Source organism: Nelusetta ayraudi, unplaced genomic scaffold, assembly GCF_046127955.1.
Source record: "Nelusetta ayraudi isolate G7.1 ecotype Tasmania unplaced genomic scaffold, CSIRO-AGI_Nayr_v1 ptg000063l, whole genome shotgun sequence".
NCBI classification, from domain to species: Eukaryota; Metazoa; Chordata; class Actinopteri; order Tetraodontiformes; family Monacanthidae; genus Nelusetta; species Nelusetta ayraudi.
In genome coordinates this window covers 3,317,501-3,344,011 of record NW_027466113.1, presented here as the reverse complement: position 1 = coordinate 3,344,011, position 26,511 = coordinate 3,317,501, and the positions used below count along the sequence as shown (strand labels likewise).

General features: G+C 45.8%; 1 protein-coding gene across 3 annotated transcripts in view; it reads right to left on the bottom strand.

The window, feature by feature from the left end:
* The window catches only part of col14a1a (collagen, type XIV, alpha 1a), an 86,155-nt gene that overhangs the window by 37,280 nt on the left and 22,364 nt on the right, over nt 1-26,511 (bottom strand). For all 3 annotated transcript variants that reach the window (XM_076041093.1, XM_076041094.1, XM_076041095.1), the window contains 16 exons: nt 14,571-14,726; nt 14,357-14,476; nt 13,867-14,031; nt 13,612-13,776; nt 12,667-12,818; nt 11,420-11,549; nt 10,886-11,028; nt 9,639-9,768; nt 9,255-9,397; nt 8,493-8,619; nt 7,371-7,510; nt 5,175-5,310; nt 4,605-4,643; nt 3,652-3,809; nt 2,118-2,250; nt 418-540 (listed from right to left, as the gene is read on the bottom strand). In XM_076041093.1, coding sequence (XP_075897208.1) covers nt 418-540; nt 2,118-2,250; nt 3,652-3,809; nt 4,605-4,643; nt 5,175-5,310; nt 7,371-7,510; nt 8,493-8,619; nt 9,255-9,397; nt 9,639-9,768; nt 10,886-11,028; nt 11,420-11,549; nt 12,667-12,818; nt 13,612-13,776; nt 13,867-14,031; nt 14,357-14,476; nt 14,571-14,726 — 2,160 coding nt within the window. The remainder of the gene's footprint in view (nt 1-417; nt 541-2,117; nt 2,251-3,651; nt 3,810-4,604; nt 4,644-5,174; nt 5,311-7,370; nt 7,511-8,492; nt 8,620-9,254; nt 9,398-9,638; nt 9,769-10,885; nt 11,029-11,419; nt 11,550-12,666; nt 12,819-13,611; nt 13,777-13,866; nt 14,032-14,356; nt 14,477-14,570; nt 14,727-26,511) is intronic.

The window sequence follows — 26,511 nt, the reverse complement described above, 5'->3', positions numbered from 1 at the left end:
AGCAGGGCAACAACATTAGAGTGTACAAGTTTAGAGTACAGATCTGATAAATATGAAGCAGCAATAAAGTATTAACGCAGCCACAAAAAACAGCTCCTAACAGTGTTTTATACAGTCATAAAAATCCGTAATAAAAACGGCTTGTAACCCTGTTTCATCGAAAACAGACGAGTCAATAACAAATAAACGAGGAAACTTGTTGGACTTGGAGCAAAGTTTTCCATAAAAGACTCATTGTTAGGTGGAAGGACAAGAACTAACCAACCAAGTAGTTCTTAAATTGATTTAAAAGAGTTTGGAAAGGGAAAAAAGGCAGCAGTAAAAGAAATAACAGAATAATTAATTTAGCTACGCCCACAGCAGGATTGTCTCACAAGAACTGTGCACATTTGTGTGTGTGTGTGTGTGTGTGTGTACCAGTGATGGGCTGGTAGACGACCCTGTACCCCTCAGCAGTGGATTGGGGAGGATCCCAGGCTACCCTGAAGCGGTCGTACCACTCCTCCGACACCCGCAGGTTCTCGGCAGAGAGGAGCGCCACTTGGGGGGGAGTGGACAGACAGATAGACAGAGTCAAAGGAGGAGACGAGGGTTCAGAATCAATGGCTCGACTCCCAGTCACAGCTCAGTGCAATGTGGCAGGGCACCAATAGAGGCGGCTACTCCAGATTCTTATTCCTCTCTGAACTGGTTCTGATCTGGTTGCTAAAATCCCACTGAAGTGATTATCATTATTGTGGATGCACATCATTATACTCCCTCTGATCCAAGTGCAGCAGGCAGGACTCAGGCCTGTCTCAACCGTTCAGAAGTAAAACACACCAAGTCACCAATTTGAATTGCTTTAATTCGCTCAATCAATGCTCATTCCCTTGAATATTTCAAGTCTCATCGCTCCCTTTCAACCCGCTGTTGTTCTCTCAGGTTTTAGTGTGTTTCACAACATCTAACGTTGCCCTCCAGGCAGGAAGCACTCTGGAAAAAAAGAGTTTTTATGGGTCAAGTGCGAGATGTGACTGGGTGGATTTTACTGGGCCGACTCATTGAATCTCTGAGATGAGAGTCTTGACCCTGCAGGCTGCTCCCACCGCCACCTCCTGCTGCTGCTGCTGCACATTAGCAGCAACACACAAATAGAAACACTTCCCAGCTGCAGGTGTAAAAATACATTCCTATAGTGGTCCTCAAGTGGTGGACTCTCAGGACCGTCATCATTTTCTTCCTTATCATGAAGTCGCGACCCAAATCAAACCACAAAATTAAAAATGCTGGCCCACTTTCTATTGCGTCTAGTCAATAACTTATTCCAATTTCAATTTATTAAGGAAAGCCCCTTGAGATGTGGCATCTCAGAAAATCATAAATGAAATGAAAAAAGGAGGAATCTTACCAAAAAACAAGAACTTGTTCTTGAAAGGGAAAATAAATTTGCTCTTAAGGTACAAAAAACAAAAAAACAAGGTGATGAACTATAGAATGCATGGTAAATTGTTAGAAATAATTGAATTGAATTGTGTTCTAAAGTCATATCATTTAAAACAGAAATATGTAAATTCCTTTTGCTAACTGATGTCACAGCCAACAGTCTTACTGTGTGTGAAAATGACTCAGCCCCCACTTTCCCCTGCACTGCTCTATTTTCCTGGAAATATGAGGAGCCCTTTAAAATCTGGCTCACATCATCAAAGACGACACATTCCCTGACATGACATTTCAATTCTCACGTTCACAATGAGGGAATAAGACGAGCGGAAGAAGCTCAGCAGAGGCGATCAAGAGAATTTGGAGGAGGGATGGAAAAAAAAAAAAAACAAATCAATTAGGGACGAGCAAAATAATTGAATTGTCTCATTAATGAAAAGCTGCGGCTGTAATTATTATGAATGGCCTTCATCAGGACATCAGAGACGTGGCAGCGGCGGCAGCGGTGTTTGTCACAGCCTTCATTAACATTTTCATTCAGCAGCTCCGCTGAACACCAAGTTAATGTTAATGCTAATGCTAATGGACGTCCTGCTCACAGCAGTTCCAGTTTGTGAGGGTGTGTGTGTGTGTGTGTTAGTGTGAGAGTGTGTGTGTGTGTGTGTGTGTGTGTGTGTGTGTGTGTGTGTTCTTACATGTGGCCCCCAGAGCGGAGGCGCTGATGCCCGGGTGTCCATCTCTGTACATTGGTGTGACTGTCACCTGGTACTGGGTGTCTGACAGCAGCGGCTGCAGCACTGCACTGCGCTGCCCACTTGGAACCATCACCTACACACACACACACACACACACACATACACACACACACAAAATATATATATATATATTTATTGCACAAAAACACATTCAGGTCACATTCAAAGTGGTGGGAGAGAACAAACGAAAGACGTCTTAAAACAACGACTAGCGCCCCTCCCTCCCCCGGGATTCACTGGCATTGCAGGCGGACACACCAGCAGAATACAAATCAGCTTTGCGTTTTGCGAGACTTTTTATTTTGCTGGAACACAAAGTTCTAACTCGCAGCGCCGTCAGGGAGTCCAGCACGGCTGATCAGGTATTGAACTACCGCCTCAGCGTGATCAATAAAGTCACTTCGGGCCAATAAAGACGCAGCAGAGTGCTGAGAGGGAGCATCGTTCTCATTCATCAGCGGCCCAGTCTGCTCTTCCTCTGCATCTCTGCAGCCCAAATCCCAAAAGGTCTTTGCCCGGCCGCAACAGTAAAACAACCTCTTTTTTCCCTTACTTTTTCATTGCAATGCGGACATGGGCAAACTAAACTTTTTTTTCAACTCACAGCAAACAGCAAAATCTTAGCGAGGGACCCCGACAGTCAAACCCACAAAGCCTAAAGTCCCTCTAAATCATTCACGTCCTCTTGGTCTCCTCTGACCTCCTCCGTCTCCTCCCGACACGTCGGCTGGGAGCCGGAATCAACTCATCCATCAGCAGCTGCCAGCTGCAGCCGCTCACACTTTGTTTAGCTGCTGCTGTGTTTCCTGAGCACCTCTGCTGACCCATCAAGTAGCGACGACCAGTGAGGTGAATGACCACTGAAAAGATAATGGAATGTCTGCTGGCTTTACACGGCTCTTCCATCTTCTGCTGCTGCTGCTGCCATGTGTGGAAATTAAAACAGGTCATGGGGAGAGTGGGGGAGGAAGAGGAGGCGGAGGAGGAGGAGAAGATGGGGGACGAGGAGGAGGAAGAGGAGGAGGAGGAGGAAAAGGAGGAGGGAGGAGGAGGGAGGAGAAAACAAAGGAAAGTTTGTGTGTGTGGGTGTGTGTGTGTGTGTGTGCGTGTGTGTGTGTGTGTGTTATCAGGGTCAGCAGATGTCACCGGACTCAAGAGCTCTCAGCACACAGCCGGGAATCAGGGAATCAGGCAGCAGCAGCAGCAGCAGCAGCAGCAGCAGCAGGACGACAGCAGTAATCAGGTGCTTTTTCTTTTTCTGATTGCAGCGGACGAGACGACACTCGACCGCCGAGATTCCTTTAAACCAGACTGCTGGAACCTTCCTCAGGAGAGCAATGACACTGTGCCAAGGATGCTGAGGAGGGTAGAGGGGGAGGAGGAGGAGGAGAAAGAAAAGAAGGAGGAGGAGGAGAAAGAAAAGAAGGAGGAGGAGGATGATGGAATCAGGTGTGTGATGTGGATGCAGACTCACAGACTCCTCCTCCTGCTGCTCCCCCGGCTGGTCTCCCCCCAGGCTGCGGTAGGAGACCCTGTAGTTGTGGACGTTGGGGTCGTCCAGCTCCCAGGAGGCCTCCAGGCTCTGGGTGGTCTGGTGGCTCAGCAGGAGGTTTCTCACCGCCAGACGGGCCACTGTCACATGACACAGAGAGTGAGCAGAGTGATCAGAGAGAGTGCGCTGCTCATTGTGAAAAATAAATCTGTTAAAAAAATAAGGAATTAAAATGTGTGTGAATACAAAGATAAAATTATAAATTAAAAAATAAACATAAAGATGAATAAATAAAAGAAGGAATTAAACAACGGGCGACACGGTGGCGCAGTGGTTAGCGCTGCCGCCTCACAGCAAGAAGGTTGTGGGTTTGATTCCGGGGCCCGGACCTGGGACCTTTCTGTGTGGAGTTTGCATGTTCTCCCTGTGTCTGCGTGGGTTCTCTCCGGGTTCTCCGGCTTCCTCCCACACTCCAAAAACATGCATGTGAGGTCAATTGAACACTCTAAATTGTCCGTAGGTGTGCATGTGAGTGTGAATGGTTGTCTGTTTCTATGTGGCTAATAAAGATAAATTTTGTCTTTGTCATTTTCTTTTGTCATTGTAAAAGACAAAAGGAGAAATAGTTTTTTCCATGTTTCTTTTGTCTGTTTTTTGTTTCCCATATTGTCATTGCTTTGTCCTTCAAAAAATTAATAAAATTGACCTACATTGTTCTGTATTTTTTATTTCTTCTTTTTTTATTCATCTTTATATTTATTTTTTCATTTGTTTTTCATTTTGTTCCTCTTTATATTGATATTTATGTCCTTAATTTAATTTCCTTTTCAATTTTGGCCCTCCTGGGATTCCATCATTTCAAACCTGATTGTACAAAAATTTGAAAAAGATCTTTTATTTTAAAACGCAGACAAGAAGCAGTTTGGTTTGCCTACCTGTGGTGGTTGGGGCGGCGGTGGTCGTGGTCACAGTCACTGGGGGGAGTGAAGGGGGGGAACACAGACAACTAATCAGATAGAAAGTCATCAAGGTTTCTCTCTGTGTATCAATAGCAGAGATAATTAAACAGGACCGCGGAGCGAAACATCGACGGGGGAGATAGATTTTGTTCTTCTGCGATGAGCAGCGACAAAACAAATCAATGGTGGCGCTGAACTGGACTCGGAGGAGGTGGAGGTGGAAGAGGAGGAGGAGGAGGGGGAGGGGGAGGGGGAAGAGATGCAGGAGGAAGAGGAAGACGAGGAGGAGAAGAAGGAGGATGAAGAGGAGGAGGAGAAAGAGGAGGAGGAAACAGATGGGGGGGTGGAGGAAGAGGAGGAGGACGAGGCGGAAGAGATGCAGGAGGAAGAGGATGAAGAGGAGGAGGAGAAAGAGGAGGAAGAAGATGAGGAGGAGGAGGAGAAGGTTGAGGGGCTGGAGGAGGTGGAAGATGAAGAGGACGGGGAGAGTTGAAGGAGGAGGAGGAGGAGGAGGAGCCTGGCTGGAGCAGCAGAGGTTCTACCTACTTGTGGTCTCCACCACGGAGACGGCGTCACTCTCCAGCTGGTCGGTGAACACGGCCGTCAGCAGGACCTCGTACTGCGTGGAGGACCGCAGGTCGCTCAGCACGTAGCTGTTGCTGCTGCTCCCGTCCAGCAGAACCTGGAGAACACACACGCATACACACACACACACACACACACACACACACACACACACACGCACACACACACACACACGCACACGCACGCACACGCAAACAAGCACAACAGTGAGCCGGGTTTCCTGCCACTCGTGACTTTCAGGTTAGGCCATAAATGACAGTGACAACATTATTGATCCTCCAAAACCTGCAGCAGCCTTAAAAATGTATAAAGAAAAATGCGCTTAAATTGAGTTTCACCACATGAAACAGTGGAGAACCGCCGTCACCACTGGTGTCCAATGCAGCAAGCAATGAGCGGATGATGCTTTAATTACTCGAGAAAAGACAGAAAAAGAAAGTGTGATGGAGTTAAGGACACGATCCTGCAGCAGGCTGTGAGGAAGAACCGCAGCCTGCTGCAGCATCCAGTGATTCACAGCCGCGCAAACAAAACCAGACAGACAGTGAAGTGAGAGGAAAAAGAAATAAAAGCAGGAGGTCACGACGAGTCCGGCTGGTTTTCCACCGAGAGCAACATTAAAACTCTGGAATAGACGGCAGACGCTCCTTTGAGGAGCATTTACATGCAAATCTCAGTAACGTTTCTCAGCATCCAGCGGAGGAAATGATCTCGAGTGCATCATCCTCCCCCTCTCGTCTCTTTTTTCTGTTTTTCAATGTTCCAGCCAATGCAAGCTCACACTGTGTCTTGTATTTTCTAAAAGGGCTGTAGCAGTAAAACCTCCTCGGTGGGGCTCGACTGCAGATCATCTTTTTGAAGCACAAAGCTGCAGGACACAAAGCTCCCCGAAAACAACGAGGTGCCATCGGGATGAGAACAAAGGAAAAGCTAAATTTGACGCCGCGTGGCTTCAGAGGCTCAACGGAGGAGAAGCTGTAATCTGCTCACAATCTGATTCACACATCCACAGATTATTTTTAACAGCTCTAATCTGGCTCATCATCACACAGGCTGCAGAAGATCCACCTGGATGGACCATTGTGGTCTCTGTAATCTCCTCTTAGACATAACAATGTATGTGTGTGTGTGTGCGTGTGTGTGTGTGTGTGTGTATGTGAATTTGTGTGGATATATGTGTGCGTGCGTGCGTGCGTGTCTCTAATGTGGGTGAATAAGTGTGAAGAGCCGCCGTGTCTTTTCCTCTGAAAGTCTCCTGCTGTTATTTTCAGCTCTGGTGACTCTGAACGGAAACACACACACTGACGGCGGAACAACACTGGCTCAGTCGCTCTATCGCTGCCACCCAGCTGGCTCTGAAGCTCAAATCATGGCAGTAATAAGAACAATAATAATAATAATAATAACAACGCAGCCGAGCCGTTCATTTCTAGATTTATTCAGCTTTATTTGCAGGCTGCCAGTTTGTTGTTGTGTTTTCTTTCCTAAAGCAGTTTACACAGCAGCCCAGAGCAAAGACTCTGTTTGTCTGGATGCCTGGGGCAGGAACACTTCCCCGGCAGGTAAACAACAACTACAACTACAACAGCTACAACTAAAACTATAAATACAACAATTACAACTACTACTACTACAACAACTACAATTACAACTACAACCACAACCACAACAACAAGAGGGGCTTCAAGCTGAGAGAAAAACCACCCAATCACAAGCACATTGCACAAATGTTGGCCTTTACTGGCCAATGCCAGTTCAGAAGTGCAGCCAGTGGCCACTTCCAGTTCAGAAGTGCGGACACTTCCTGTTCAGTGGTGCGAACAGTGGCCATTTCCTGTTCAGAAGTGCAGCCAGTGGCCACTTCCAGTTCAGAAGTGCGGACACTTCCTGTTAAGAGCTGTGGACAGTGGCCACTTCCTGTTAAGAAATGTAGTCACTTCCTGTTCAGAACTGCAGACACTTCCAGTTTAGAGGTATGGATAGTGGTTACTTCCTGTTGAGAAGTGCAGACATTTCATGTTAAAAACTTTGGACAGTGGCCACTTCCTGTTCAGAATTATAGACACTTCCTGTTCAGAAGTGTGGGCAGTGGCCACTTCCTGTTGAGAAATGTGGTCACTTCCTGTTCAGAAGTGTGACAGGGTTCCAGGCACTGACCTCCATGGTGTTACCGCCGCTGAATGGCGCCCAGGACAGCCTGTAGAGGACGATGTCATTGGTTGAGTGATCCCAGCTGACCTGGAAGCTGCTGGTTCGGACGTCGCTGGAGTGGAAGTTGAGTGGACCAGGAACTGGAGCTGCAACAGGAGACATTTACACTGGTTTAATCATCTTAAACCAACATGAAGGAACTTCACAAGTGTTTGTCTGTTCATCTCATCTCAAAATTCAATTCCACGACTTGGCTGCACAGCTAATGAGGAGCAGTGGCTGCTGTGGTGGTGGTCTGTTCTGATTCATCGGTCTAACTGATGATGTCATAATGCTTTGACCACAGGCTGAAACTGAGCTACACAACAACGACAACACAAACAACAACACCAACACCAACAACAACACCAACAGTATAGGGGCAGCTGAACTGGTGACAACAATAAAAGATGCTCTTCAAAACGATGCTTCACTACGCTCTGGATATTAACAGCTGCTTGCTGCAACAACAAGTCGCACAATGTTTAAACTGCTGTTCTCCATCCTTCTGTGACACTGATGCCAGCGGTCGTTCCTAAACCAGCACCGAAGAACAAAGTTTGCAGGGGGCTGAAAATAAAAACCAAGCGGGAGTCTCAGCAGCAAGTGAAGCCGCTGGCCAGAGATACATCTGCTGCTCCTCCAGCTGAGTCAGCAGCAGGAGAAGCTGGTGGCTGGGAGGGACGTTCCTGCCGGTCGATATCTGTTAGCATGACGGAGCGCTGGGGGAGCGTGAGATGACCTTCTAATGTGATGGGCCATTAGAACCAGGCTGTAAATGAGATGGGCAGACAGCCAGAGCAGCACAAGCTAATAAAACCAGCCCTGTTGGTAGGAGGACATCTCGCCCATAATGCCGCTGACGCAATTATTTCACACAAGTGACAGCAAATAGTTCTCAGCTGCTGGTGCTGCTGCTGTTGCTGCTGCTGCTGCTGCTGCTGCTGCGGGTGGATGAAACAGCTTCGATGTTGGAAGACAATCATGGCCGTAATCCCGGCGGAGGAAATTAATTAATGCGTTTTGTCAGATGTATTTGTCTCGTAGCAAAAACATCTTCCTGGAAAAAAGATGGAACGGGTTTCTCACTGGTGGTGAAGGCGTCGGTGAGGGGCTCTGATTGGCCCTCGTCGTACAGGGCGAAGATGGCCACTGAGTACTCCATCAGAGAGGTCAGGTTTCTGAGGTCGTAGGAGTTCACGCTGCCCACCTCCACCTGCAGAACACACACACACACTCCTTAGGAGAAACAACTCAAGGTATTTCTCATACAAATGTTTGTGATTCCGCTTCTTAAAATCACCTCTGTGATTCTTAATATGCCTCCATTGCTGCATCATCTCATCTTCACACCCTTTTCTTTCATTATTTCTCGGTCTGAATACACTTTTTGCACTTAAAGTTTGAGTTATTGAGTGCATATGTATGCAATTTGATTCAATGTATGGTGGGGATTCCAGTGCCAGTCAACATTCTATTGTTAGCTAAGACTTGTTGCAGTTCTTATTAAAGTCCTTAAAGAAGAACACTTGCAGGAAACACGATCACGTGCTGCCAATATTCAGCAGCTGGACAACACAACACTTCTTTCAGACACACAAACCATGAGAAGAACTGCTATACCTGCTGTTAATGTCCTCAGTCTGTCACTGTGACGTTGAGGAGAGTCGACGCCATCAACCTGCTGCTCACTGAATTAGTTTGGCTTACGTCTGATTCTTTTGCCATGTCTTCCCATATGCACACACACAAACACACACTACTTGAGGGAATCTGGAGACCACACACACACACACACACACACACACACACACACACACACACACACACACACACAGACACACAGCCTACCTCCTGTGTCAGCAGCCCGTCTGTCTTGACCCACATGATGCGGTAACCTCGAGCTCCGCTGGGCGCAGCAGGCTCCCAGCTGATGTGGGCCGAGTTGTGTGTGATATCTGAGAACTGGAGGTTGCTGGGAGAACTCAGCGGCACTGGGGAAGATGGGGAGATAAAGAAAGACAAGAGGAGATAAAGACAGGAGGAGGGTCTGCTGGGATTGTTTGCTCTCCTGCTTTTCTCTGCTGCTGCGTGAGAACCAGTTTTTACTCAAGACGGTTCAGTTGATTTGCACCTTTTCATGTGAATGATGGAGAACAAAGTCTGTGTGTGTGTGCGTGTGTGTGTGTGTGTGTGTGTGTGTGTGTGTGTGTGTGTGTGTGTGTGCGTGCTCACTGGTGGTCTGCTGACTGGTCACTGGCTCTCCGGCCTCGTCTCCATGCAGGGTGTAGACAGTCACCATGTATTCAGTGTCGGGAATCAAGCCGTCCAGCTGCAGCTCCGTCACCCCCCCGGACAGCTTCAACTGCACACAAAAAAAAATGCAGCAGGTCAAGGAAAAAAAAATACTTCAGACCCGCAAATCATTATTAGGATATAACGATGGAGTGATACAACAGCAGCTCACCTCATGTGTGATGTAAATAGATTCATAATAACATAAAACAGATTCAAATCAATGCCAGAAATCATCACCACTGTCATTGTGCTGCGTCTGTTTCACCACACCAAGTATTCACAACCTTATTGTGACATAGTGAATAATCATAAAGTGCCTGGAAATTCTAAGAAAATTCTGGAAAATTGAGTTTAGTTCAGGTTCAGGTGGTGCAGCGTCCCAACATGACAATGCTTCATTTGTTAAATTGTGGCTCTTTCTTACAGCTTCTCTGACCTCCAGGGAGCTCTGAACTCTGAACTTGTAGCCTTCACTTGCAGTCAGAAATGGCAGTGAGACTTTTAGGCTGTTGAACCTGCCATGCAAAAAAAATCCTATGATCAAATTTCAGCTTGCAAAAAAATATATATATACTCCCAAAGCTGTTGCATATTTGATGTTTGATTTGAACTAATATTATTTTATATGATTTATCATATTAAACAGTAATATTGCACTATTATTATTACTATTATTTTACTGTTGCTGATATTATTATCACTGCAACTATTGATAGTATTATTATATACTAAATGGTATACTGTCATACGCTGCATTCCATTGGTTGCAACTAATTATATTATATTATATTGTATAATATTATACTGTGTTTAACAATTACACTGCACTATCATTATTATCACAACTACTCTTATGATTATTTTACTGTTGTTAATATTACTACCATTACTGTTGATAGTATTACTACACACTAAATGGTAAAGCATCATACTTAGCATTGCATTGTTTGCAACTAATGATATTATATTATATTGTTTAGTATTGCATAACATTTCAAACACTTATCTTTTTAACTTTGTATTTTTGTAAAACGTATATTTAACTTGCCACTGCCATTTCATTGCCATGTCACGTGACGTGAAAAATAAAATCTTTGAATCTTTGAATCAATATTAAAGTGAACGATCTGAAAAAGCAGGGCTGCTTCCTCCTCCTCCGCTTCCTCCTCTTTTCTCTCCATTACCTCCTTCTCGTCCCGCTGGCCGCTTGTGACAGGAGCATACAGCAGCATGTAGCCAGAGGCTCCATCCACACTGTCCCACCGCACCCTGAGGGCGTTGTGGGTTATGTCCAGCAGCTGGAGGCCCGTCACTGCAGGGAGGGGCACTGCACACACACACACACACACACACACACACACACACACACACACACACACACACACACAGACACACAGCATAGACAGCCAAATGTCTTGAGTTTAATCCTGATTATGATGCTTCACGAGCGCAACGCTGTCATTAATATTCTCGGCCAATAACTGAACATCTCATATGTTGACTTGAGTTGTGTGTGTGTGTGTGTGTGTGTGTGTGTGTGTGTGTGTGTGTGTGTGTGTGACAGGCTGAGGAACACATGGGAAGTTGGAAAAGCTTTGCAATCAATTCCCTCTTTAAGAAGTACAATAAAAAACTTCAACCAGTGACTCTGTGAGTGTGTGTGTGTGAGTGCGTGTGCGTGTGCGTGTGTGTGTTTGTGCACTCGGGGATAAGCTTACAGGTTGTCTGTGATCCCCTCAGAGCTTCGCTGGCGTCGTTTGCATTGACGGCGAACACGGCCAGCTGGTACTCAGTCAGGGAGCTGAGATGCTGCAACAGCACCGACGTCTCGCTGCTGCCCACCACCGCCTGGGGGGGGCGCCGGAGTGGGGTGGTGGCGAGCGAGGGAGAAATAGATTGAAGATGGGATAAATTGGGTGCGGAAATGGATTGGATTGGTTAACGGGGAACAAAGGCGGCGAGGAAAAATGGGGAATAAATGAGGGGAGATGAAGGTGAGAAATGGAGGAAGGAGGGGAAGGAAGAGCAGAAAAAGAGAGGGATGGATTAATTTGGTGGAGCAAAAGGAAAACACAATCGATTTGCTGCCGGAGATTCAGGCCGAAAGTCTGATGCAAGGATAATATTTTCTTCTCATTGGGCTCTGAGCGGAGGACACTTGTGATTCAGTCAGACTGAAGCCCAGCCAGCTGGAGAGGTGTTCACACACACACACACACACACACACACACACACACACACACACACACACACACACATGCACACACAGAGCAGCAGCTCCGGACCATCTGCTCCCTGTGAGTCCCACCCAGCCTGTGGTAGGACAAGCTGAGACAGTCGCTACAGCAGCAGTGTGTGAAATACAGGGGGGTCCAGGCTCCCAATGAAACCATGAGACCCCCTGAGAGCCAAAGAAGTAAGATTTAAGGGGGTCTCATATTTTTTTTACGTACATATATATGTGTGTGTGTGTGTGTGTGTGTGTGTGTGTGTGTGTGTGTGTGTGTGTGTGTGTGTGTGTGTGTGTGTGAGTGTGTGTGTGTGTGTGTGTGTGGATGGACAGATACAGATATATTATTGTCACTAATGGTCACTAAAATGTTTTTAAGTCTAACCTGTCTAACATTCAATTTTAAAAAATATGCACACTGCAGTCAGAATATTGACAGGTATTTGGCACACTGATACAGCAGTTAGCTCACTGAGCTGGAGAATCATTTCTACACATCTGAGAACATTGAGGGAGAATATCACTAGCAACAGAAACCACAACAAACAAGCTCATCTCTGAGCTGCTCTGCTGGTCTCACACCAGGGACGCCCACTGCTTGCCAATGTAACGCCAAGACAAGGTACACTTGTCTTGCAGTGACTGATGTGTTGCTACTTTGCTTCCACAGCTCCCCCGCGATAACCTCGGCAGGCTGAGCAGTGAAACCAGAGACAGTCACGGTTGGGTGTTTACCTCCTGAGGCTCCCCTCCCTGGGAGGGGTAATAAACCACTCGGTACTTCTCCACGTTCCCTGGAGCGGGACTCCATCCGACCTGGAAGCTGCGGGCCGTCACGTCCGATATCACCAGGTGGTGCGGCGGCCCCATCGTCTCAGGGACGTGCTCTGATCGGTGGAGGGAGGGGGAGGGGGAGGGAAGGAGAGGGGTGGAATCGTCAGCACTTACAATGAAGTGTTCCAACATGAATGAATCAAAGATCGGAGTGAAAGAATCAAGTATGAACACTGTAGTTCAGATGGAGGGAGTTGAACCACTGTGAGCTGAGAGACAGAGGCTTTGTCAAGAAGAACTTATTGGAATCGACCCAACAAAGTATCATCCATCCATCCATGCATCCATCCATCCAAACCTGCCCACCAACCAACCTACTGACCTGTCCGTCCAGATATCTACCTATCATCCCATTCATCCAGATACCTACCTACACATCTACCTACCCATCCATCCACCAACCGATCTATCCACCTCCCAACCCATTCATTCAGATACTTAAATAGACCATCTCTACCTTCCCATCCATCCTTCCATTCATCCACCGATCTTTCTACCATCTACCTATGTAGAACCCACCTACCTACCTTCTTATCATTCACCCACCCAACCACCAATCCACCTATCATCCATCCCTCCACCTCCCTATCAATTCATCTATCCAATCCTCCACCAACCAAATCATCCATCCATTCTACCTATGTAATGGATTCAGTATTTCATGCACTATTCATTCGATTGAATGCAGTTTGGTTCTTTGTAGAAACAATTTACAGTGTTAATGGTCATCACTGGACAGTCCAGTGATCCAGTGAACCAGTGGCCCAGTGATCAAGGTCAACCTGACAAGTTGTGAAGTTTTAAACTGCATTTCGTTGCGCGGCAGCATGAAGGTCATGACCTTACTCTCCTTGATGTCCTTGTCCTGCTGCTCCACTTGCTCGCACACCGTCCTGGTCAGTCCCTCCACAATGGAGCTCATGACGCTGAAGTCGGCCACGTTGTAGACGTGGCCCTCATCCGGCTCCGAGGCGATGGAGTGCAGCTCGTTCTCGTCGGCGTTCTTCACACCTGGACGTGGACCATTGCAGACTCGATATTTAGAGGCTGGGACATCAGACACACACACAGGTGTGTTTGTGTTTGTGCGTTCACCCTCACCAATGGCAAACAGCTCGACGCCGGCGTTCCGCAGGCTCTCAGCAGGAGGAATGACATCGTCCTGGGACTTCCCGTCCGTGATGAGGATCCCGATCTTGGGCACTCCGGGCCGTGACCCTGATTCAGGCTTGAAACAGTTCTCCAGGATGAAATTCAAAGCCAGACCTGGAGAAGAAGGCGGGGATAAAGGAAGAAAGGAAGAAAAAAAGAGCAATTAGAATATCCAATATAAAATATATTGGAATTAGAATGTCCAATTAGAATTATTGTTGAATTATTATTCAAACAGTGGGGTTAATTTATATCATTACAGCAACATGTGATGCAATGGAGAATAAACAATTATATGAATTAAAAAGGAATAAAGAAATAGAGTAAAAAAGGAAGGAAAATCAACTATTTAAATCTATATGGACAGTTTTATTTATTTATTTTTTTACAAAGTATTTACATTACATGAATGGTGGAAAAGAGAAATGTAACTACGTACCCGTGAGTGTGTTTCCTCCCTTGTAGGGCAGGTTTCTGACCGCGTCCAGGACGGCGTCCTTGGTAGAGAAGGAGTTCAGGTGCCACTCAATCCTGGGATCGCCGCTGTACTGGGCCAGACCTGGAAAAACCACGGTGACACAACTCGTCGTAAGGTTTGCACTGGGCTGAATGGAGCTGCGTTCAAAAAAAGGCCGCAACTGTCAGTCACTCACCCACTCTGGTCTTGTCGATGCCGATGTCGAAGGCTCCCACCAGGTTCTCCAGGAACATTCGCACCAGTCGGAAGTTGAGCCGGCCGATGCTCCAAGAGCCGTCCACCAGGATCACGATGTCGGCCACGGCCTCAGTGTGACACACAAACTGATCGGCTGCGAGCACGAGAGGAAAAAGCGAGTGCGATTTTTTAATTCTACCAATCAGAGGCAAAATAAAAGGAATTTTACTCGTTCGACGACGTGAATTACATGGGAAAAGACTTGAATTTAACTTTTGATGCGCACGCCAGAAATCACACAAGAAATTCACAACACAAATAGGAGGCGGGCTTCATGTTATTTATTCAGCAAATACAACCATATATCTCAAATAAGATACAACAGTTCACTTGTAATGGTTGTAAAACAAACTTATGACGAATGGGCTCCTGTGATCATTTCAAAACTCATCATCTTGGGAAGGCTTTGAAATCAAATTTCAAACACAGATTGAATCTTTATTGTGAAATGAGTTTTAAATCAGCATATCAAACAATAAATACACAAACAAACATCTAAAACAAGATGATTCATCACGTCGCCGTTGTCACTGCTCCTCCTGTCAAAAATAAGTTTGTTTAATGCTGCATCATCCATCAAAAAAAAAAACCTGTTTGCAAAAGAGAGAGTAGAGAAGTGGGGAGATGCCGATCGGGACGGACGGACGGATATTTGTGTTTTAATACGTGAAAGACTGTGAAAGAATGCGCGGTCAAAGATATGAATCGTTTCTCTAAGTTTCAAATGAAATCACATTGTGAGGCAGCCAGTCAGCCGCACTGATGCGCCGATACTGATGGTGGCGCCGCCTTGGAGGTTATTAAAATATATCCATTATACCAAACACAAAAGGGCTTTTCTTTTACGTTTCGACTTAAGGGAATTTACATATATACATCCCGGCTGAGAATTCATCGCGATCTGATTCATCTGGTGACGTGATTTTCCAGACAGTCTGACTGCTGGAAGTGTCCATCATCTGCTGCAGGCGGCAGACAGACAACAGATCAGGAAGAGGAAGATTACAAGGTGGCGGAGAAAATGGCTGATGACAATCTTTACTTTTCAAATGAACAACATCGCAGGAGGCACCCTTCTGCGTTCTGTGTTTTGGGGGAAATGAGCAAATCATTTAAAGCCCCGGGTACAACTGGAATAGATTCTGCCTGCCAAGAGCCTCCCGTTCTCTATTGGACATTTGGTAGATCAGTGCGGGAGTTTCAGCAAGAGGTGGAGAGAGAGGAGAGGCGGAGAGGCCAGCAGTAAAAAAAAAGTGCTGCAGTTCTTTTAGAGAGGTGCATGGAGAGAAAAGAGAAGGTTGAAACTAGAATAACTCCTCACAGAGCCTGATGGAACTACTTAGTTCAAATAGCAGCTAGAACAACGACCCAAAATAAGCCATTAGCAATAATTTCCCCCTGATTATAATTAGGGGCAACTAGGATAAACACACAGTTTGCATGTGTTCATAAGGGAAAAAGCAGCACAATTCATTTTATCATTTGATTATAATAGCTTCAGGTGACGGAAGATTGATTTTTCTTATTAAAATGCCCCCCCCCCCCCCCCCCCACAGCTAAGCAGCCGCCTTCACAAGGCCTCCTGCAGATAGCAGAACCGCAGCATAACTTCGAAAAAAAATACATTCCCCGCTTTCAGAGGCAGGCAAGCTGTAATTGTGAGAGTTCTTCCTCAGGACGACACCCAGACAACTGGGGGAGCGAGAGGTAAGTGAAGGATGGTGAGAGTCACCCGCTGAATATAATCCAGAAAATGAAGAGTTTGCCTCTAAAAAAAAAAAAAAACACATTCAGAGGAAGAACATGAAATCAAACAGGACAGAGAGTGAGTGTCTCAAAACTCAAAACTCATGTTGCCGTCCTATAGTGGAAGTGACTGACGGCGCTTAGCATGAGGGCTAACATTTTCTAATATATGTGTTTGTTTTAAATGTTCTTTTTGTAATTAGCCAAAAAAGAAGGTAAAGTGCAAGAGAAACAAAAAGAGGCTTTTGTTCATCGTCACTCTCGACAAATGAAGTGATGACGACTGAATGCAGTGCTAAGAGTGCAAAGAGTGCTGCACTGAAGTTTCCAGCACTTACGAAAAGTAACTGGGACACTGCTTGTGTTGATTTAGTGCAATCTGAAATCCTGCAGACCAGGTAAGCCTTTCAAAACACACACACACACATGCACACACACAAGGTCACCGGTTGAAGTTTTTCATTGTGCTTCTTAAAAAGCGAATTGATTGCAGCTCTTCCAGCTGCCTTGAGTTCCACAGATCGACCTTCACTCTCTGTCCTCGACCTCTGAGAGTCAGAGTGACTCGCACCAAAGTCCCCAAGAGCTTTTCCGTCATAAAAGGAGGGGGTGGTGGGTCGACTCAAACGTTGTCAGTGGCAGTGGTAACTGCTGTTGACAGTGGAGGTCTTTGATGTGCGAGGCCTCGGACTGGTGGAGGAGCTGTTGACCGTGTAAAGTGGAGGATTGTTGGGTTTTAATGACCTCTGACCTCCGTCTCATTGTCGTCAGAGCGTACGTGGACCAAAGCACCATTACACCGGTGTTTTAAAACATTAGCCGGTCGTCAAGGTGGCGCCCCCCTCCCTCACATTATGCCCGCACTGACACCTGGTGACACCTGGTGCCGGCTCACTCGCTCACTAGTTGAGGGTCGTCAGGAGTTTTACTGCCCACTTCAGGAAGTATTCAGTGCCTTTTACTGCTCCAAACATGCCTGTGAGAAAAGTGCAGCTGGACAGAGGATGATTGTTAAAAAGTAGTGATGCACCGATACCACTCTCTTACAGAACCAGTAGGGGCCCAGTACTTGGCATTTCAGTACTCACTTAATAAGATAGAATTTCTTTTATTTTTTTTATTTTTCCACAGATGTTGTGTTACTTGAACAACATTCCTCAGCAAGTTTTTCTAGAACACGTTTCACTGCAGTACAAACACAAATGTGTAAATTGTCATATACATACACACGCACTGCTGGTATCGGTGCCATGGTATCGGCACGCATTTTACGAGCATGAGTGGAGTACTCAACCCAGGTATCAGTACTGATAGCCGATACCGGTATCAGTATCGATACCGACAATGGTATCGGTGTTGTAGTATCGGCACAAATTTTATGAGTCTGAGAATAGTACTTAACCCAGATATCGGTCCCGATACTGGTATCAGTACCAATACCCGATACAGGTATCATTATGGGTACATCCATAGTTAAAAGAAAAACAATATTGACCCCGAAATAAGAAATCTTTGGCTGACATTCAGCCTTGCAGCCGCAGAGTTCCTCTGTTCATGAAAACCAAGCTCCAGTTAGAACATCCCTCTGCTCTTTTCTTCTCCTCTGAACCTGAATCTCTTCCTGTCTCCTCTAAAGATCACATGCGGGCAACCAGACAGCGCAGTCAGTCGCTCTGCAAGTGAGAACAAGCAGCTTTTTATTGAAGGGCTGCTGGAGAGAATTCCGTCTAATAACCTCCTCCAACACCAAGGTCCCGCCAGTGAAATAAGAAGGTAAATGTGCTGCAACGGCATCCTGCTCAATCTGAACATTTGCTGTTCTGTGAAGCACGAGGTCATTCCTTTAGGACTAGATTCAATAAAAAATCATCTTCTCAACCATTTACATCTCATGAAGGTGCAATAAAACACTTATGTCAATATTATGTACATGACTTGTAAAACAATCTACGTGTTATAAATATCTAGTTTTTCCTTTCTTACTCTATAAATATTTAATCCTATTTCTTGATTTCTTTTTAAGTCATATAAGTTTCCTTCTTTTGCACTTTATTGTTGCGGTAATTATGCAAATTTCGCCAATGTGGGATTAATAAAGGCCTCTATGAGGTTGGCTGAACTGCGTCCCAAGGGCTTAAGTCAGTCAGTGAATCAGTAAGTCGGTAAAACAATAAGACAACAAAACTAGACTAATAAAAATAGACTTTAACTGCAGACTTTTTCCTTGGACATTATTGTTATTGTGGAAACAGCCTGGAGGACGTAAACAGTCTCAGAACGTTCGCCGAGTCAGAGTTTATTCAGCAAACCTGTTCCCATTTTGCACATTAGCGATGATTGAAAAAAAAGAGAAGAAAAGACTAAAACCACCTCAAGCAAGTGTAAGAACCTTATTGTGAATTAGAGGAATTTGTTTTGATTTGATGCCATTTCCATAAAAATTTCTGATGCAAATTTTGTCTTTATGCACATTTAAAGGCTTTATGGAAAATCACTGTTTGAAACAGCTGCTGACTAAAGACATTAGCATAACTGCCGCTAGGCGGTTGACATCCAAACGCAATGGAACTTTACCGCCAAGAGAAAAAGAAAAATCATCAGAAAGTTTTTCTCCACTGTAACACTTCTATCACACTGCTGTCAATCACTGGACCGTCACCTAAACACACCATCTCATCTAGTTTGAAGAACTGTTCTGCCCTCTTTGTCCTGAATCTCTGTGTTCATGGACGCTAGCTAGCAAGCTCTGTCTTTTTTTTTTTAATTAGCCCGGGGATCAGGGCAGGGTGCCGTCATTTCAATCTCTTCCTAGTTACAGTCGCGTTTGTTTCCCTGCCATACAGTGACAGGCATGTACCGTGATGACAGCACCACCACCAGTCGGAACATAACTATGACCAGCCCCCCCCAGGATAAAACTCACTGATTGGAGATATTATTGAACTTTTCTTCCCAAACAGCTGCAGATGAGTTGTCAGGTTTGACTGGGATGCATTGATCTCGACTTGGTGAAGTTATAAAATGGAAATGATATTAAACGGTGGGTGGACGGCCTCTGTTATGGTCCATCCTGAGAGGATTCACCCACTTTATTGTTTGAGGAGGAATAATAATGAGAACACTTTCTCCCACTTGATATGAAAGAAGAACATTTAACCTGATATTTTAATGATCTCTTTTGTTTTTGTTTTTTGGTATGTTAAGAAGAAAATGTCAGTAGACTATTGGAATTGTTCGGTCTGACCCTCAAAACCCTTAAAATATTTGTGTTGATGAGAAGTACAGCGTGTTAACTCAGGACTTTTAGACGTTCACATGCTCGAAATTCAAGAGACCACAAACTGCAGCAAACCAGTTCTAATGAAAAAAAGAATAATGGAGTGGAAGTGTGTGGAAAAGAGCAACAAAGAGCAAAACATGAGGGTGCAGCAGAAGCGTCGCAAATTAGATTTTCTTTGTTTTATTGGCTCGTTTATTGAATCAGCAGCGACAGGCAGCAGCAGCGATACATCTGTTGTTTACCTGGCGGCCTCTGAGCAAGTCACACTCACACTCGCACACGTTCATATTCATCTGTGTGTGTGTGTGTGTGTGTGTGTGTGTGTGTGTGTGTGTGTGTGTGTGTGTGATCCTGAGGGCTTCCAGGTCTGATCCAACAGCTGTATTTCAGACAGTCGCTCTGCTACAGAGTTGCTGCTTAGCCTGCTGATCTCAAGTCCACCGTTTCCATCAGCTCCAAACACACACACACACACACACACACACACACACACACACACACACACACACACACACACATAAACTCTGACCTAACACACACCACATGTATGCAGCCTGCAAGTCTGCCTGCTGCGGCTTCCTCTCAAGATTTGCCTCCCTTTTGTCCCCCCTCTAATCTCTCTTTCACGCACATGCATGCACACACACGCACAAACACGCGCACACCTGTTGAAACGCAAGGTTTCCTTTCGTCGATCCTCTTATCAGCACTTGATGATTTTTTTCACCTCCAGCACACAGAGGTGTGGCTCCCTGACAGTTTCTTTTGTCTCACTGCTGGTGTTCATCATTAACAGCAGCTTTCTGCCCTCTCCACCTCTCTTCTTCTATCCCTCACTCCAGCACACACCACCTCAATAATCCACCGTAAAGCACACACTGCCAGGAAACTGTGCAAAGGAGACACTTTTAGCCACTATTAGCCAATCAGTGACGGATGCAAAGAAAAGATTTGACACGCAGGAAGTGATTCTATCTCTGGTGCCCAGAGCTTAGTGTGCTTTGTTGAGGATGGATAGAGATAGATAGATAGATAGATAGATAGATAGATAGATAGATAGATAGATAGATAGATAGATAGATAGATGATTGGAAAATGATACAGTCAGAACCTTTGTGCTTAAAATAACCCTAACCAGTTTTCTTCATCAGCCTCTATATATCAAAAGTCCTTGACACAAATGTGAGGGAATGTTCTGAGGTCATGGAAGACGCCAGCCAACCTGCGGCTCTGTGAATTCCTTCAACATTTCGCCATGTCTGTCGCTGAAACGTTTTACCAACTTGGTCAGGTTAGGTTTTTTTATATCATTTTTTTACATTAGCTTTTCTAGATATAAATCATCTCCTCCAGACGGCTGTACAGGCTCTTCTGCACGGGAGGCTGCGTGAAGCCACATCGTGCCTTAAATTATTCCAAGCTGCTGACGCCGAGCCGAGACACGGAAGGTCAGCGGGGTCACGCGTGTGTCGGCACACAGGCTTCAGCTTAGGACGCCGTTGGAAAAGGCCAGACTCACACACGGGCTGTGTCTCAATTCAGGGTCTGCATCCTTCGAAGGAAGCGTCCTCCATCTGAAGGAAGTGTTCTCCGAAGGACCCGGCCGAGAAGGACGAACCAAAACCCGCCTCCCCGGCGGTAACCACATGGGACGGTCTAGCCTTCGGCGTATTTCCTGGTTGCGTCAACGCCGTTCCCTCCTGCTGGCCAACCCTGGAAGTGACGTGTACATAGCATCAAGCTAACCATTGGTTCACCATCCAACCATGGCGTTGGATGTTCAAATAAATAAAAACTCTACGCTAAAAACGTAACATTTTATGTGAAATTTGAATACTTAAATTTATACGTCGTGCCTTTGCCAGTAGATGCCGCAATTTCAGCTGACTTCTCAGGATCCCAGAATGCTTCGCAGCAGCACGCAAAGCATCCTGGGATACAGAAGGACGCAAAGGATAGTGGCGGTGTATCCTTCGAATCGGCTAAGAGTCGGGCGCATTCCGAGTACGCATTTGGAGCGTCCTTCGGATTTTCGGGAATTGGGACAAGCCTTCGCACAGCGCTATGACGCAACTTCCTTTCAAATGCATGCTTCGAAGGATGCAGACCCCGAATTGAGACAAAGCCACAGACAAACACACGCACGCACACACACACACACACACACACACACGTTGAGTTAAGGAGTTGAAACAGTACTTTTACCTTAACACAGAATGAAACGACATTTGCTACCACGGCACATTTTTAGCGTCGCTACAACACAGAGCAAAATGAGGGCGGAGCCTCACACTAATTATGCTAACAGACCTCTGCACTTAAGTCGTCCTTGGCACTAATGGCCAAAATGCCATTTGCACACGCACACGTGCGCTCATGCACGCACGCACACACACATACTCTACGACAATTAGCTCAACTCAGCCATGAAGCCTGTGACTTAATGGAGGCCAAGGACAGACGAGGTTCTCGCCACACACACGTCCACACCAGCAACTACCGACATTTAATGGAATTCTGAGATCATACCGAGTCGGCTCATTTTCATCTTTTAGATAAAAAGGAGCTGGATGCTAACCGAACAATAATGGTGGCATGCTAACTGTCGGGGCTGCTGGTTGGAGTTTGTGCAGGTGAGGAGTCGGAGTGACAGACTGACACCCGGCTGACTTGCTTCACTTTGTATTTGTATTTGTACGGCCGCAGTAGAGCAGCAGCAGGTTGGAATGGTGACGTGCAGGATGTGTCAGCGTTTCGATCTGGCAGCAGCTTCACAACACAACCACAGGAAGCTGCTGCAGCTTCTGTCCTTCACAGCTCTGAGGCTCTTGTATCTGTCGCCTCAGAGCTGCCAGCAACTACACTCAGACCCACTGTAGTAGTAGTAGTAGTAGTAGTAGTAGTAGGAAAATCCAACACACCACTTATTTATTCCTTTTCCGCACTGGAGCCTCTAACCTGTGTAGTGCTCTTTAAATGTTAAATATTAAGTATAGCTTAATCACCTGATCAGCTAAAACTAACCAAAACTACACGTTTTGTAATGTAAAGTTACTTTGGTGAGATGAATTAAGAAGTTCCTACAGTGTTGATAGGGCAACTTGTACCATTAACTTTTACACACACACACACACACAAATACACACACTCCAAAAGAGCGATGGCCACTTCCGAGCCTCTAAGCACTGTGTGTCTCCACAGTGTGTGCAGATGATACATGGATCATCAACAGGAGCCATTCAGAGGCTGGACCAGCTCCAAAACAAAATGTAAAACACAACTCGAGGTGATGGAAGCAGGAGCAGGACAAATGGAAATGAAACAACTGGCTGTCTGGAGGACATTATCCTGCCTCGGCTCTCTGCCGCCTCACTTCTCATCTTGGTTTATGTTAATGCGGCGGTTTCCAAAAACGTCCCTTTAACGCTCCCTTTACTTTACCCTGCACACAGCTCATATATTGGGACTCTAACTTTCCACACCGTTGGTGAATAACATTTACATCATAAAATGTGAATTTCTTGGTTGTAGCCACATCTCATATGTCTGTGATGAAAGTGAAGGGCCATTGGGAGGAGTTGATGGAAAGTGAGGGGCCAATGGGGGAAGCTAATGGAAAGTAATGGACCAATAGGAGGAGCTGATGGAAAGTGATGGGCCAATGGGAGGAGTTGATGTAAAGTGAAGGGCCAACGGGAGCAGCTTAGCTAGGCCTCAGTGGTGGGTTAGCCTGCTCTCAAGCCTGCCGTGTTCCCAACCGCAGAAAGAGTCCGATTTTTGACTTTAATGACGCATATCTGTGGATCTCCAGATTCACAGCTGAGCAGATCTTGTGTTATTCTGGGAGAATTATGAAGAGGGCCTTGTCGGAGTGAAATTAAAACAAGCTGAACAGCGAAGGAACGTCTTTAACGAGTTGTTTTGGAAACGGAAATGGAGCGATGAATAAAGCCAGACAGGTGCAAAATAGAACCACCCGACTGGCAAAGCAGCACCTGGATGGAAAGTGAAAATAACCACACTGCACTAGCTCCAACCCACCATCAATAGTTGGCCATCGCAGGCGTGGAGAGAATCTTTCAATTGGTTTTGAGAAATTATTCAAAAGTCAATCAGCCCCAAAACATAACATGATGTTGCTCTTTTTTTCTCATAATTCAATCCTTAAATTGCAAAAATTATAATTCAAAGTTGTTTTTCAACAGACTCTCCAGTCTGAGCCTGGATGGAAGGACGAGTTGGGAAGAGGCCCTGCAGTACGATGGAGGCCAGCGGAGCCTGTGGTGCCTGTTTTACTGCTGAATGGTTGTTTCCAATGGCTGCTCTGAAGTTCTGATAGCTTAGTGCACAAAAAGCTACAGCAAAGCAAGTCGAGCATTAAATAAAGTGGAATGACACTGGCATCGTCGCTGAAGGGGATCGACGCTCTCACGGAACAAGTGCAACTGTATTTGTGGGCAAAGGCGGAAAAATCGCAGTGTAAACAAGTTGGGAACAGCTGTGAAATGCCAGGATATCCTTTCAAAAATAATCCACGGTGTCCAGCAAACTGATGCCCAGCGGGGCAGTTGCGCTGTGTTGTCAGTGTGTGTTGTTAGAGGATGAACAGGAGATTTGAGGAACCAGCAGAACCTCCCTGGATTTGTTGCTAGTTCTGTTTATGTTCTATAGGCTAACGACTGTCTGTCTGTGCTCCAACTGCAGGCGGCCCAGTCATGTCTGCTGATGCACGCAGATTGTCCTCTAATCTAAAACCACACAGCTGCTCAAACACTGCCTCCGATTTTGGGCAAATGCAGCCTCGTAAAAGAGGACACGTCCAATAAAAATATATTATCATCTCGCAGCAAAGTGAGTCCGTAATGGCTCTGTGCTTGTTTTTTTCTGGGCGGCCGGAACACAAACATGTCTGATTACCGTCAGCGGAACATTATGTTGACTTTTATTTTGGAAGGAACATTAGAGCGGCGTGGCATCAGCGGATAACACATCATAACATAAAACAGTGTCGATGAGGGTTGGTGTAAACAGACATGTGGAGAGTCACTGTGAAGGTAATAATACGGTTAATCTGTTATGTAATCAGGACGTGGTGGAATATGGAGACAGAAATTCAGATGCTGGTTCACATTCCAAGTTACTTTGTGTATCTGGCTGTGATTTCCAGAAATAAATAAATAATAAATAAATCAAAAGAATTCTTCAGACCTTCCAAGAATAACCCAACCAGCAAATGTTCTTGGAGCTGCAGCCGAGGTGAGCGTGACCAAAACAGGAAGCCACCGCAAGATCGTACAAATCAGGCAGCCACAGTGTGGATGGAGCTGCAGCAGCCACAAGTTTTTCACAATTGACTGGCCCTCCCCCGTGTATATAATTATATATACATATATTTTATTAAAAGCCATCATCTTACTTGACTGAACTGTATGTTATTTAAAGCAGAAAATAAAAATATTTTCAACTGCAAATTTTTGATTTGAACATTTTTCTCTGAGCCGCTGAGCACCAACTATTAACTGCTATGGGTGAAAGTTCGGATGGTTCACAGAGCTGAGCAGATCATAAAAGTTAAATGTAACCACTTATGGAGAAGGTTCTTCCTCTGACCCGTCTGACACAAAACCATTGTGTCAGAGATCAGCTCAGTGTGATGGATCTCCTCTTCTCACTTCGAGACTCAGCCGCTCGTGGTCATGTGAGCGCAGCTCACGCCATATCACACCCGCTTTGTCAATCAGCGAGACTTCCAGCGAGTGCACTCTGACTTGGAAGTGGAGCTTTTTCCTTTTATCACAATGAAAAGTGCATGAGATGAAAGAGACGGTGAGACTGCTGCAGCCTGCAGGGACTGAAGTCACTGAGCTGCTCTGACACACCATTCGCTTATCATGGGCCTCTCATCCTCTCACCTGCTCACCATCTCATCCTCCCATCTCGCCCTCTCATCCATTCCTCGTCTCACCCTCTCACCCTTTCATCTTACCTTCTCACCCTCTCATCCATTCCTCGTCTCACCCTCTCACCCTTTCATCTCACCCTCCCATCTTACCTTCTCACCCTCTCATCCATTCCTCGTCTCACCCTCTCACCGTTTCATCTCACCCTCCCATCTTACCTTCTCACCCTCTCATCCATTCCTCATCTCACCCTCCCATCATCTCACCCTCTCACCTCACCTTCTCACCTTCTCCTCATCTCACCCTTTCCTCATCTCACCCTTTCATCTCACCCCATCATCATCTCACCCTCTCATCACCTCACCCTCTCATCTCATCCTCTCACCCTCCCATCATCTCACCCTCTAATTCCCTCACCCTCTCATCTTCTCCTCCTCTCATCTCACCCTCTCATCTCCTCATGCTCTCCTCTCCCTCTTAACTTCTCATCCTCTCTGGCCAGATTGACTTCAGTGCTGCAAACTACACTGAAACAAAGCACAAAGAAACTGATTTTCTTGAAAGGATCAGATTCTGGTTGTTGTTTTTCTGGATGTCTCGTAGGAATATTTGCAGTCGCTGTGTCAAAAGCTCAATGAATAGTTGCTGCGACTCCACAAAAACAAGCCAAGGAGCCAACAAAGAGTCACAAACCATTCATCTCCCGTCCAATCATGGGAGCCAATCACAGACCTGCTGGATGGAACCTGCTCCCACTGGCCAATCTGACAAAGTCTTCTGATGGTTTTAACATCACAATGTCCTAAAAACGTTTTTCTCTTTGTTTCCGCTTCTCCGTCCAAGTCTGGAGGGAGTCGACCTCCATGCCACTGGGAGCAAAGTGATGATGTCCAGCAGAGGGAGGCCACGCCGAGGTCTGCAGCCGGGTCATTATTAATAATAATAATAAGAAG